Source organism: Elephas maximus, chromosome 1, assembly GCF_024166365.1.
Source record: "Elephas maximus indicus isolate mEleMax1 chromosome 1, mEleMax1 primary haplotype, whole genome shotgun sequence".
Lineage (NCBI taxonomy): Eukaryota > Metazoa > Chordata > Mammalia > Proboscidea > Elephantidae > Elephas > Elephas maximus.
In genome coordinates this window covers 186219339-186233748 of record NC_064819.1, presented here as the reverse complement: position 1 = coordinate 186233748, position 14410 = coordinate 186219339, and the positions used below count along the sequence as shown (strand labels likewise).

Here is a 14410-nt window from a genome sequence, read left to right as displayed (position 1 = left end):
AATCCTTAAAGGGCTGACATCTTGTTCCATTTTGTTTTTGTCCCTTTACGTTTACTCCAATCCTACCCGTTTTGAGTCTCAGGCAACTCGATTTCATTTATAATTGCCTTGGGCTCCACCAGACTGGTGAAAAGCAGGGGTTCAGCGCTGTACCAACTGACTGAATAGGTGTGCTCCCTCCACACATACACACAATCATATATGCGTGCGTGTAAAAGGAAGGCTCAGGACAAGGGTTAGCGGACCCCTGGCTACTTCAATACCCACGTCTCTGGAGCCGAGGCCACCGCTGGGAGGGAGCTGAATGGGGTCCCGCGCACGCGATGAAGCACGTGGAAATGCTCTGTAAATCCGCACACGCTCTGTAAACCGAAGGTGACCAGGGTCCCATCTTCTCCAGCGATTTTTTTTTACATAAGACCGCACGCGCGGCACGCTGGCCGGGCTGGGCTCGGTGTCGCCGAAGCAGCGGGAGGCACAGGCGGAGGGGTCAGAGCGTGCGTCCTGCGAGGCGCCCGCCAGTGCCTTGGGGCTGCGGGTCCGCGGCGGAGGCGCGGGGCGGGGCTTGGCTGCGGGGAAATGACGTCGCGGGCCCCGCGCGCCCCGCGGGCTGCGCGCCCCGGTAACGGCGACTCCGCGGCTCCCGCGTCCTCCTCCGTGTCCCCGCCTCCCGCCGCTGCAGCCCGCCCCGTCTCCTCCTCCCTCCGCAGCCCCGGCGGCGGCCGTCTCGCCGGATCCTTACTGCCGCGTGCGAGCGGGACCCGCGCGGCCACGCTACCCACAACGACCCCGCCAGGCGGGGTCTGAGGAGGGCGAGAGCGGGCCTGGTCCGGGCAGCCGCCGCCGCCTCCGGACCCCGGGCGTCTGCCCAGCGCAGGTGTCGCCCGCGGCCTCGGGTTGGCGGGGCCGCCCTGTCTCTGGAAGGGGGCGGCCGAGGGGTCGCGGACCGGAGGGCGCCTGCGGGGGAAGCTGACAGGCGCCGAGTGTCGGGTGTGGAAGCAGCCGCCCCGGCTCTTGCCTCTCAGACGCCGTTGCTCCGCGGGCCGTCCCCCGAGCGCGGGGACAGGTTCCCCCGGCCGGGGTCTGTCGAGAAGATGGCGACCCCGGGTATGAGCTGGCAGCAGCACTATTACGGCGGCTCCGCGGCCGGAGCGGCCAAATTCGCGCCCCCGCCGGCGGCCGCGCACCAGGCGGGGCACTGCATGGACTACACCCAGGACCTGCACCTGAAAATGAGCAAGAAAATCGCTCAGCTCACTAAGGTAAGGGGCGCGGCGCGGGGCCAGGACCGCGGGGAGGCGGCGCGCCCTGAGCACCGGGAGGGTTAAAGGGGGGCTCCTGGGGGAAGCAGCAGCCGGAGACTAGAACCGTCCAAACTTAGGTGGAACGCTGGCGATGGTAATTAAAACTGGATAGCTCAGCGGCACGGCAGAGTTTATGTGACTTGCACCTAGCACCGAACAAAGTAGGATTTACATTCTTTAATCTATAATAATTTATAATAATCATTTTATTTTGGCTTTCATGCATCTATCAGCCAAGCCTCCGTGAGGCGTTACGCTACACTGTGTGAAGTCCGTTACCGTATTTACCTAGTATGGCCCGAAATCCTCTGAATTAATCAGTTTCTTTTATGGGCTACGTAGTTAAGGGGAGAAGAAACTTTCCGAGGAATGTAGGAGGGTAGAACATACCTTGCGGACCATTTTGGGGATGTAATGAGTCATTCCTCATCTGACAAAATGTCAAGGCTTATTAGATGAATCACACTGTCTGCTTTTAGTTAAATATTTCAGTTTATCAAAAGATAATTTTCAGTGAACGTATGTCCTGTAAATTTGACCAACTGTAATTTAGGATGGTACCTAAACCACTGAGCTTTTTTTCTCTAATTTAGTAAATGAGAAAGGGTTGATATCTATGAAGCAAGAGCAGTTCAGGCCAATTATATTGCTATGTCTAGATCTCACTAGGTGTGTAGCAATGCTCATTAAATGAGAAGTGATTTGTGGTTTCTGAAAGTGGGTAGGGATGAGGAGTCTGCTAACCACTTGTTAGGAGTGGTGGTATGTGTAAGAGAGATGGGTGTTGTGAAGATTTACAACTTGATAATCTCCAAAGGCCTCTCTTCCAACTCCAAAATTCTCATTATATAACCCCGTTACCAGTTGGCACTTTTAAGAACGGTAAAGTAGGACATTAGAGTTGGAAGAGAGGAAAGGAAGGAAATGGGGGTGAACAAAGGGATGAAAAAAGGGTAAAAAAATTTAAGCGAGGAGCAAAGGAAGAAGCACAGGTCCATAACAGTAAAACTCAATTATATGTGGTGCCCAGCTACCACCGACGACCGCCTTGACAGGGATGACAACAGAGAGTCCCGGACAAAGCGGAAGAAAAACATAGAACAGAATTCAAAGTCACATACAAAGACCAGACCTACTGGTCTGACAGAGACTGGAGGAACCCCCAAAACTGTGACCCCCAGGCACTCTGCTAACCCAGAACTGAAGCCATTCCTGAAGCCTGCTTTTCAGACAAAGATGAGGCAGGCCTATTAAACAAAAAATAACACACATGAGGAACGTGTTTCTTATGTCAGTCAAATATATGAGACCAAATGAGCAGTTCCTGTCCAAAAGCAGGATAAAAAGGCAGGAAGGAATAGGAACTAGACAAATGGACATAGGGAAACTGGGGTAGGAAGGCGGAGCATGCCATCACATTGTGGGGATTGCACCCAACATCACAAAACAATATGTGTATAAATTTTTGAATGAGAAATTAATTTGAGCTGTAAATTTTCACCTAAAGCACAATAAAAAAAACTCAATTATGCAAAGCAAAACGACATTTTGTGAAGGTTATTGCTTTTATTTTATGTTAGCACCATCTCAGAGGTTGCTGTGTATTTAGTTTTTACTGTTTCCTCTTGTGACAGAGAGTCCCCTAGATTCAGAGAAAGGAAGGTCTTTGGGGGATAAAAGCCAGGCTTCCTGAAGTAGTGTTTGGTCTTCAGAATACTGATGTCCAGAATGAAGCACGTGAATGTTTATTCATTCTGAGTTTCTCGTATGATGTGTCACAACATCCATTGTCCTTATTTTAGATTGTCACTCTCTATAGTCCTGCTGTAAGTAATAGAATGAATATATTGGTAATGGAACTGAGTACCTTAAGAAAAGCTGTTTCTCTTCTTCTCATTAAACTTTCTTTTTATTTATGCTTTTTCCAGTCCCTGTTTTTTTATGAGAAAAAAAAAATTCAGCACAACTGGGAAAGGTAGGAGTATTGAGAAGTTGCTCTCACTTTCTCTCTTTACACTACGCACCTGAAATCTAAGGAGACGGGAGGCTGCTCCCATGGCAGTGCCTTTATCACTGCTTGAGTGCTGCATCTAATCTTTACTGAGTGTTAGTTGGACTCTCTTTCTGATTTAGTGTTTGTAGTTACTGTCTCTAAACACCCTAGCCACTCCCTCTGCTAAGTGCCAGAAACATTTAATCCTTTATACTAGGGTTTCTCAACCTTGGCACTGTTGACATTTTCGACTGGGTGATTCTTTGTTGTGGGAGGTGGGGAGTGTCCTGTGTATAATATGGTGTTTAGCAGCCTCCCTGTTGCTACCCACTAGATGCCAGTAGCATCTGCCCCCCCTCACAGTGGGGATGATACCAAATGTTCACTGGGAGATAAATCATCCTAGATTGAGAACTTCTGACTTCTACTGAAGTATCTAGGATCTCTCCCACCCCTATCTCTTGCCTGTGTTACTAAGATAAAGCCTGAGAATGAAGCAGTTTGATAATCAGGTCTCTGTTGCAGTCAATACCCTTTAGTTCCTGAAAACATACAACACAACCTGCTTCCTTTATGCACCATTTTGGAAACTGTCAAATTTTACAGTTACGTACATTTATTGTAAATAATTACTATACAATAAGAGTGGCATCATGAGTACTATATCAATTGTTAGAAACTTTACAAGTATCTGTTATATAGAATATTTCACCCATGAAGAGCTTATTAATAAATTCATATTAGCAGAGGGATGTTAATAGAACTATGGGTTGGAAGTTGATAATAGCTTATATTTTAAAATTAGACTTTATAAAGTTAGCCGTTAAAATAGGGTTTTATTTCTCTTTTGGAAGCGAATCAGTAGAACTCAACTCTTGGCGGCACTATAGTTAACAATATAAGATCATGCCCTGGGAATCTGACACGCTGTCTTGAGTTTAAACTCCAGCTCTACCACGTACTAGTAGTGTCACCTTGAACAAGTCTAACTTCAGAGCCTCAGTTTTCTAATCTTTAAAATAGGGATGATGATATCTAACTTGGAGGATTGTAGAGGCACATTAAAAAAAAAAAAAAAAAAACCCTGTTGCCTCTGAGTCTATTTGGACTCATAGCAACCCTGTGGGGCTGAGTAGAACTGCCCCATAGAGGCTGTAATCACTACAGAAGTAGACTGCCACATCTTTCTCCTGTGGAACGGCGGGTGGATTTGAACCATTGACCTTTTGATTAGCAGCTGAAGGCTTAACCACTTGCACCACTAGAGCTCCTTATTAAGGCACATAGTAGGTTCTTAATAAGTGGAGCTGTTACCGAAAAGAAACATTATATGCCAACAAATACTGAATAATCTCTTTAAAAAATACTGTCTTTTGAAAATAAACCATTCTGTATTTAATAGCATTACACAGTATTTCTTTTGAGGGTTTCCTGTAAAGCTCATTAAAAATGTATATAGTAATTTTTCTTCTGTTTTGAATATCAAAGTTTGAAGTTTTCACATTTATTCTTCATTGTAATAAAAATTTTTTTTTTTTTTTTGTAATAGAGTACTGAAAATAGATTATGCATTTTCCAGAGATTTGACTAGGTACAAAAAAGATAAGCATGAAAGTATTCTATAAGTTTGCACATGGTAAGGCTCAGTGTAGGAGCCTTGGTGGCACAGTGATTAAGTGCTTTGTCACTAACCCAAGGGTTGGCAGTTCGAACCCACCAGCTGTTGCACGGGAGAAAGATGTGGCAGTCTGCTTCCATAAAGCCCTGGAAACCATATGGGGCAGTTCTACTCTGGCCTTTAGGGTCGGTATGAGTTGGAGTTGTCTTGACAGCAGTGGGTTTGGTTTTGGGTTTTGAAGGCTCAATACAGGAGCCCTGGTGATACAATAGTCAGTGCTTTGCTGCTAACCAGTAGGTCGGTGGTTTGAACACACCAGCTGCCCCAGGAGAGAAAAGACCTGGTAATCTGTTCTCATAAAGATTACAGCCTAGGAAACCCTATGGGGCAGTTCTACTCTGTCCTAGAGGGTTGTTATGAGTCAGAATAGACTTGACGGCACACAACAGCAAGGTTCAATATATTTTTAACTGACTAAAAAGTAGTCTTGGCTGTAGACTTATTTGTTCAGATTCTATTTCCTAAGAGCCTAACATAGCAACCTTCTCCTAAGGAGACAGCAGCTCTTTAAGCACCTTTTATGTATGTGGTCCAGCTTGGACTAGCTGGACTGTATGAAGAAGAACGGGGCATCAAGATTGGAGGAAGGCTCATTAACAACCTGCGTTATGCAGATGATCCAACCTTGCTTGCTGAAAGTGAAGAGGACTTGAAGCACTTACTAATGAAGATCAAAGACCACAGCCTTCAGCATGGATTACACCTCAACATAAAGAAAACAAAAATCCTCACAACTGGACCAATGAACAACATCATGATAAACGGAGAAAAGATTGAAGTTGTCAAGGATTTCATTTTACTTGGATCCACAATCAACAGCCATGGAAGCAGCAGTCAAGAAATCAAAAGACACATTGCATTGGGCAAATCTGCTGCAAAGGACCTCTTCAAAGTGTTGAAGAGCAAAGATGTCACTCTGAAGACTCAGGTGCGCCTGACCCAAGTCGTGGTATTTTCAATCGCATCATATGCATGTGAAAGCTGGACAATGAATAAGGAAGACCGAAGAAGAGTTGACGCCTTTGAATTGTGGTGTTGGCAAAGAATACTGGGTATACCATGGACTGCCAAAAGAGTGAACAAATCTGTCTTAGAAGAAGTACAACCAGAATGCTCCTTAGAAGCAAGGATGGCAGGACTGCGTCTTACATACTTTGGACATGTTGTCAGGAGGGATCAGTCCCTGGAGAAGGACATCATGCTTGGCAGGGTACAGGGTCAGTGGAAAAGAGGAAGACCCTCAACAAGGTGGATTGACACAGTGTCTGCAACAATGAGCTCAAGCATAACAATGATTTTAAGGATGGTGCGGGACCGGGCAGTGTTTCATTCTGTTGTGCATAGGGTCGCTATGAGTCGAAACCGACTTGACAGCACCCAACAGCAACAACATGTATGTGATACTTTGCTAAGTGTTAGAGATACTGCAGGGAGCAAGATACAGTCTTTGGTTTTTAAAGGAAGTCTGTCTTATTTAAGTCACTCATGCCAATTTTTTAGAATTAATACTAGATTCTTGAGTCATGTGGTACATTTTTGGAATTGTTATCTGAGAGCAGGCTGAGAATGTTTTGTAAGATCACACCTGTGTACTTCTGTACTGTCCGTTACGCTGACTTCCAGCAACTGGTAAGGTGAGGTAAGTTTGAAAAGCAGGACTTGTAGAATGTAACTATAAAACAGTTTTATTTTTGTCCTTCACTGTCCCTTTTAGTTTACTCTGAAGCTGGTTCATCTCCTGCCTGTGGATGAACTTGACTTTTCTGGTTTCCCTTGGATAATACAGATCATCCTTCAATAACCCTACAAAGTCTCAATTTGTTAATTAAAATGCCCAGTACAAACAAAAACTCCAGACCAAACCTGATTTAAAGATGAAACTTCTACGCCCACCCCCACTCTCCACCTTTGCTAATTACAAGGGCGAAACCTCTTGTTGGGGAAAGGGGAGTTTTTTTCTTCTTGCCTAGCTTTTCCTTTTCTCCTCCTTTGTTTTGTCAGTCCTGGTTTCTGATTCTTCCAGAGTTGGACAAGGAAGAAGGCAAGAGAGGAAAGAGGAACAGTGAACTTTTATTTGATTAGTGCATGGTAAGGTAACTTAATTGCTTTTGTAGACTTTTGGTTAGCAGCTAGCAGCCGAGTTCTTCACTGCTTTGCCACCAGGGCTCCTTTGTAGACTTAGCAGATTTTTTTTTTTTTAATTTTTATTGTGCTTTAAGTGAAAGTTTACAAATCAAGTCAGTCTCTCATGTAAAACCTTGTATACGCCTTGCTATATACTCCTGGTTGCTCTCCCCTCAATGAAATTGCACACTCCTTCTCTCCACCCTGTGTTTCCATGTCCATTCAGCCAGCTTTTCTCCCCCTCGGGCTTCGCCTCTCCCCTCCAGACAGGAGCTGCCCAGATAGTCTCATGTGTCTCCTTGATCCAAGAAGCCCACTTCTCACCAGTATCATTTTCAGTCTTGTAGTCCAGTCTGATCCCTGCCTGAAGAGTTGGCTTTGAGAATGGTTCCTGTCTTGGGCTAACAGAAGGTCTGGGGACCATGACCTCTGGGGTCCCTCTGGTCTCAGTCAGACCATTAAGTCTGGTCTTTTTACTAGAGTTGGGGGTCTGCATCCCACCGCTCTCCTGCTCTTTCAGGGATTCTCTCTTGTGCTCCCTGTCATGGCAGTCATTGGTTGTAGCTGGGTACCATCTAGTTCTTCTGGTCTCAGGATGATGTAGTCTTTGATTTATGTGGCCCATTCTGACTCCTGGGCTCATACTTACCTTGTGTGTTTGGTGTTTTTCATTCTCCTTTGCTCCAGGTGGGTTGAGACCAATTGTTGCTGCTTGCTAGCGTTTAAGACCCCAGACACCAGTCTCCAAAATGGGATGTAGAATGTTTTCTTAAAAGTTTTTATTATGCCAGTTGACCTAGATGTCCCCTGAAACCATGGTCCCCAAACCTCTGCTTCTGATTTAGCAGACGTGTAAAGCTCATTCTTTAACTTGTGGGTCTCCTATTTCTAGCTCCATCGTTTGAAATTTCTTATCTCAAGTTCCTTGACAGAGAATTCTTACTGTATTCTGGCTAGTTGCTTCCTCAGCTTCTAGGATCTCGCAGCACCTTCATTTTCATTTTACTGAGGTCTATTCAAGCTGCAGGTAGCCTTCTTAGATGAGTCCATGGTACTCAACACTGGCTTGCTCTGTCTCTCTCTCACAGGACCCCTTTGTCCTCCATAGGAAACACTCCTTCTTTCCCAGACTCATTCTGAAAGTGGTCCTAATTCAGCCATCTCTTCTTTGATTGCCACTTCAGCCTGCATCTCATTCTATAGATTTCTCACTGATGAATCAAATGCCAGTTCAGTATGTTCTTCAACAAAATGCACGAGGCACGTATCAAGCTCTTTAACTTGTTCCATCAAAACCTCTTTCCCTAGGCTTTAACATCCATATCCAGCCTCCACCCTTGGAGGGAAGAGCACTTGTTAACCCTCCTCTGTAATCTCAAAGACCCTCTCACTAGTGTTGGAGTAGAAGGCAACACACCTTAACGCACCTCTTTGGACTGCCGCCTTTGAAATTTTGAGAATGATCTGGCACTTGATTTGGAATGTCATTTCTGTTCTCGTTGGTTATCAGTAGAAACTTCCTTTTTACTATCCTGTTAGGTTAGCTGCTCATCAAATGCCTCTTTAGTTGATGGAGCTTTTGATATAGTTAAATCCAGTTATCACTTACAGACATAACTATAGTATAAGGTTGCTAAGAGTAGAAAGTAGTTTCTTTGTGTTCTCTGTGTTTAGCATCACTAAACTGGTGGTAACTTTGTTATACAGTAGAAGGAAATATTTTTGAGAAATTGTGTCTGGTACTCTTCTGGCTTAATAGATCATTTCAACTGAGTTAAATTACTATTAAACATTTAAATGTTTATTGGTTGCTTTAAAAAGCTATATTATTTCATAAGATACTTTCATTTTTTATATAAAAATGTAATATACTTTGTCTGAAATATAAATGCTATTTGTCATTTCATTTATACTGTTTGGATGTAATTGGTATACCAGTTGCCTGGCAAATATATAATAGTCTTATTATCAATCATTAGTACTAGCTCTGCTTTTTCTGTACCCAGAATGAAAATACATTCATATAATACCAAAGCCACTGAAATTTTCAAACAATCATCAGGTGGTTTTCTCTGCATTAAAAGTGACAACTGACTTTTTACTAATTGGTTTGTTTGAATACCTAGATACCCTTTCATAATATTCAGTTTTGGTTATTATTCGGGCTTTTTAACTAGAATTGTTAGTAGTCTCAAAAAACTTAACAGTTGGCTAGCTGTGTGTTTCAGCTTAGCATATACCAAATGCACCATGTTTTTTTAATCTCCTTTCTGACGTTGCAGCTTTGCCTTTCTATTATGCACTAGCTTGGATGTAACTTTTTAGTCATAGTTCAGTGGTTTGAATTAGTTTCATGTATTTTAGTAACGGGTACAGAAGCATGATATTCTATTAATTAATTGTCAGAAAACTTATATATGGGTTTCCTTTATTTAATTTTTTATTGTGCTTTAGGTAAAAGTTTACAGAGCAAATTACTTTCCCATTCAATAGTTTGTGCATAAAGTATTCCATGATATTGGTTGCATTCCCTTCAACGTGTCTGCATTCTCTATATTTCTGCCCTGAGTTCCCTGTTTCATTTCATCCAGCTTTTCTACCCTTTCCTGCCTTCTCAGCTTTGCTTTTAGGCAAATGTTGTCCTTTTGATCTCCTATAATTGATTGTTCTAAGGAAAGCGTTCCTCTTGGGTATTATTGTTTATTTTGGGGGCCTGTCTATTGGTTGACTGAAAGGTGGTCTCTGGAAATGGCTTCAGTTCCAGGTCAGAAGAGTGTCTTAGGGCCAGAGTCTCAGGGGTTCCTCCAGTCTTTGTCAGACCAGTAAGTCTGGTCTTTTTTGTGAATTTGAGTTTTTGTTCAACATTTTTCTCCCACTCTGTCTGGGATCCTGTGTAGTAATTCCAGTCAGAGTGGTTGATAGTGATAGCCAGGCACCATCCAGGTGTTCTGATATTGGGGTCATGTAGGCTGTGGTTCATGTGGTCCAGTAGGCCTTTGGACTAGCTACTCTGTGGGGGTTTCCTTTAGAGTAAAAAGGTTCAGAGCTGGAAGGAACCTTAGTTTCTGACCAGCCTAAGCCTCTCGTTTTTATAGGTATAGAAGCAGAGGTCCGAGTTCATTTGATGATTACACAGCTTGTCACTGGCAGAGTCTGGACTCCAACCCAGGTCTCTGGATTGATCTAGGAGAGAGACAGCTACGCTAACAGGTCTCTTTTCCCTTGTCTGCCTTCTTTCTTACTAATGTTACCATTCACTTCGTAAGAGTTGTGTTTTTGTCCATGTTGAAACTATGTTTTACTTACCATCTGAATTAGAGACTTTTTTTTTAAATTGTGCTTTAAGTGAAAGCTTACAAATCAAGTCAGTCTCGTACAGAAAGTTATACACACCTTGGTACGTACTCCTAGCTGCTCTTCCCCTAATGAGACAGCACATTCCTTCTCTCCACACTGTATTCCCCGTGCCCATTCAACCAGCTCCTGTCCCCCTCTGCCTTCTCCTCTTGCCTCCAGACCAGAGTTGCCTACATAGTTTCATGTGTCTACTGGAGCCAAGAAGCTCATTTCTTACCGGTGTCATTTTCTATCTTATAGTCCGGTCCAATCCATGTCTGAAGAGTTGGCTTCAGGAATGGTTCCAGTCTTGGGCTAACAAGAGGTCCGGGGGCCATGTCCTCTGGGGTCCCTCCAGTCTCAGTCAGACCATTAAATCTGGGCTTGTTATGAGAATTTGAGATCTGCATCCCACTGCTCTCCTGCTTCCTCAGGGATTCTCTGTTCTGCTCCTTGTCAGGGCAGTCATCAGTGGTAGCCGAGTACCATTGTAGTTCTTCTGGTCTCAGGCTGATGGAATCTCTGCTTTATGCGGCCTTTTCTTTCTCTTGGGCTCATATTTTTCCTGAGTCTTTGGTGTTCTTCATTTTCTTTTGCTCCAGGTGGGTTGAGACCAGTTGATGCATTTTAGATGGCTGCTTGTTAGCTTTTTAGACCCCAGACACCACTCACCAAAGTGGGGTGCAGAACGTTTTCTTCATACATTTTGTTATTCCAATTGACCTAGGTGTCCCCTGAAACCATGATCACCAAAACCCCATCCCTGCTATTCTGGCCTTCAGAGCATTTGGTTGTATTCAGGAAAGTGCTTTGCTTTTGTTTTAGTCCAGTTGTGAGTCACAGACTTTTGATGAGAGTGAAACCAATATTCCCCTCCTATATATTGAAGAACCTTTGGGATTTATAGGTTTTTTTTTTTTATAGTTTGTAGCTGTGGCTTTGGTAAATTTGTAATGGAGTTTTTTTTGTTTTGTTTTGTTTTTGGTATTCTTAGTTAAATGTCATAATATTTTCCTGTTTTGAGTAACAACTTTAGTCATTCCACACTTAAAATTTTTTAATTACATTGATTTAGTGAGTACTTGGTGTGAAAGTTACTTCTGTCATTATTTTAAACATTTTTCCTTAAATGCTGGCTTTCTGAATTGGTTTGTTGCTTAGACCCCATTCCTGAAGGAGTAAGTTGGAAGTTTTTCAGTTCTTATCAGTCTCATTCTCTCTCTTTTTTTTTTTTTTTTTTGTTTACGAGACTCTTTGCTATGTTCTAATTGCTAATCTCTTAATAAGTGATGTAAAGCATGAAGATTCACCAGGAATATGTGATTGAAGTAATCTGTTCAGTTTAATTGAATTCATAAGTAAATTCTGTGTACTTTAATTCTTAGAATTATGGGTAGTTAAAAAATTTTTATTTCTCGAATTTGAGATGAGAGTGAAGAGTAAGCTGGGTCTGTAAAACCTCCTAGCTTCTGAATGGCAAGAGAAAGAAATGGAGGTTGAGGAAGTATTGGGTAAACTACTATTATTTTGTCCTTTTAATTGATATTATGATATTTTAAAAAACTGCTATTACCTATGAGCATCCAGATAAACTTGAACATTATGCCATGAAATTAGACTGATGTGAATAATGAAAATTCCTAATACCATACTTATTTTTTTTTACCACAGAAAGTTTCTATCCTGCAGGCCACTTACGAATGAGAAGGACTTATTAACAAAGTCTGTCAGAATTGGCGTCCTCACCCCTTTTTTGGAGATATTGATTTGGTGATTTCCTCTTTGATGTTCTGTTTGTTGGTATAGAGGAATCCAGCTGATTTTTGTATGTTTATCATGTATCCTGATACTTTGCCGAAATCTATTAGTTTCAGTAGTTTTCTTGAGGATTCTTTAGGGTTTCCTGTGTATAAGATCATGTTATCTGCAAACAGAAATATTTTTACTTCTTCCTTACCAATTTGGATACCCTTTATTTCTTTATCTAGCCTAATTGCTCTGGCTGGGACCTCCAACACAGTGTTGGAAAAGAGTGGTGATGAAGGGCATCTTTTCCTGGTTCATGTTCTCAAGGGGAATGCTTTCAGAGTCTCTCCATTTAGGATGATGTTGACTGTTGGTTTTGTATAAATGCTCTTTATTGTGTTGAGGAATTTTTCTTCTATTCCTATTTTGCTGAGAGTTTTTTTTTTTTATCATGAATGGGCATTGGACTTTGTCAAATGCCTCTTCTGCATCAGTTGATAAGATCATATGGTTCTTGTCTTTGTTTTATTTCTATGATGGATTCCTTTGGTTGTTTTTCTGATGTTGAACCATCCCTGCGTACCTGGTATGAATCCCACTTGGTCATGGTGAATTATTTTTTTTGATATATTGTTGAATTATGTTGGCTAGAATTTTGTTGAGGATTTTTGTGTCTAAGTTCATGAGGGATATGGGTCTGTAATTTTCTTTTTTTGTGGTGTCTTTACCTGGTTTTGGTATCAGGGATATGCTGGCTTCATAGAATGAGTTTGGGAGTATTTCGTCTTTTTCTCTACTCTGAGATACCTTTAGTAGTAATGGTGTTAACTCTTCTCTGAAAGTTTAGTAGAGTTCTCCAGTGAAGCTGTCAGGGCCAGGGCTTTTTTTTCTGTTGGAAGTTTTTTAATGACCTTTTCAAGCTCTTCTTTTGTTGTGGGTTCATTTAGTTGTTCTACCTCTGTTTGTGTTAGTTTAGGTAGGTAGCCTCTTTCTAGAAATTTGTGCATTTCTTCTATGTTTTTAAATTTGTTGGAGTACCACTTTTTCATAGTAATCTGATATGATTCTTTTCATTTCAGTTGGGTCTGTTGTGATATCACCCATCTCATTTCTTTTACGGCCTATTTGCTTCCTCTCCTGTTTTTCTTTTGTTGGTTTGGCCAATGATTTATCAATTTTGTTAATTTTTCCAAATTAGTTTTTGGTCTTGTTAACTCTTTTTAATTTTTTTTTCTGTTTTCTATTTCATTTAATTCTGCTCTAATTTTTATTATTTGCTTTCTTGTATCTGAGGGTTTCTTTTGTTGCTCTCTTTGTCCAAGTTTTATGGATAATTCTTTGGTTTTAGCCCTTTCTTCTTTTTGGATGTGTGCATTTATTGCTAAAAATTGACCTCTCAGCACTGTGTTAGCTGTGTCCCAAAGGTCCTGATAGGAAGTGTTTTCATTCTCACTGGATCCTATGAATTTCTTTATTCTGTCCTTACTTTCTCTCTAACCCAGTAGTTTTTGAGCAAGGTGTTGTTCAGTTTCTAAGTGTTTAATTTATTTTCCCTGCTTTTTCTGTTATTGATTTCTGCTTTCATGGCTGTATGGTCAGAGAAGATGCTTTGTAATATTTCCATGTTTTCATTTCTGCTAAGGCTTGCTTTATGACCTAATATGTGGTCTATTCTAAAGAATGTTCCACTTGGCTGCTGTTGGGTGGAGTGTTCTGTATATGTCTATGAGGTCAAGTTGCTTGATTGTGGCATTTAGAACTTCCATGTCTTTATTGAGGTTCTTTCTGGATGTCCTGTCCTTCACTGAAAGTGGTGCGTTGAAGTCTCCTACTGTTATTGTGGAGCTGTCTATTTCGCTTTTCAGTGCTGTTGGTTTGTTTTATGCATCTTGAAGCCCTGTCATTGGGTCTGTAAATATTTAATATGGTTATGTCCTCTTGGTATATTGTCCCTTTAACCATTATATAGTGTCCTTCCTTATCCTTTGTGGTGTCTGTAGGGTTTTTAATGGTTGGTTTTTGTAAGTAGCTTGCCATGTCTTTCTTCTGAGAAGCCTCTGGATCTCCTTTCACTTAGCAGCCCAGCGTGTTAACCATTTGCACTAGCCAGGGCCTCCAACCAGAAGTTACCATGAGATTAATAATTTTCCACCTTCCAAAATAATAGATTTAAACCATGTTGTTATTGTTGTAAGTTACTGTGGAGTAAATTCCAACTCATGGCTACCG

General features: G+C 42.0%; 1 protein-coding gene and 1 long non-coding RNA gene across 5 annotated transcripts in view; one reads left to right on the top strand and one right to left on the bottom strand.

Moving 5' to 3' along the window:
- LOC126085030 (uncharacterized) overlaps positions 1 to 431 on the bottom strand; it is a 40335-nt gene extending 39904 nt beyond the window's left edge. The window contains exon 1 of the long non-coding RNA XR_007519157.1: positions 268 to 431. This is a non-coding gene — a long non-coding RNA (uncharacterized LOC126085030). The remainder of the gene's footprint in view (positions 1 to 267) is intronic.
- Positions 432 to 621: 190 nt separating this feature from the next.
- FAM184A (family with sequence similarity 184 member A) overlaps positions 622 to 14410 on the top strand; it is a 137722-nt gene continuing 123933 nt past the window's right edge. For 3 of the 4 annotated variants that reach the window (XM_049899929.1, XM_049899919.1, XM_049899950.1), the window contains exon 1: positions 622 to 1262. In XM_049899929.1, the coding sequence (XP_049755886.1) occupies positions 1095 to 1262 (168 nt within the window). In that variant the 5' untranslated portion in view covers positions 622 to 1094. Of the gene's footprint in view, positions 1263 to 7038; positions 7064 to 14410 lie in introns of those variants that run through there. The other variant, XM_049899939.1, reaches the window with a different exon arrangement.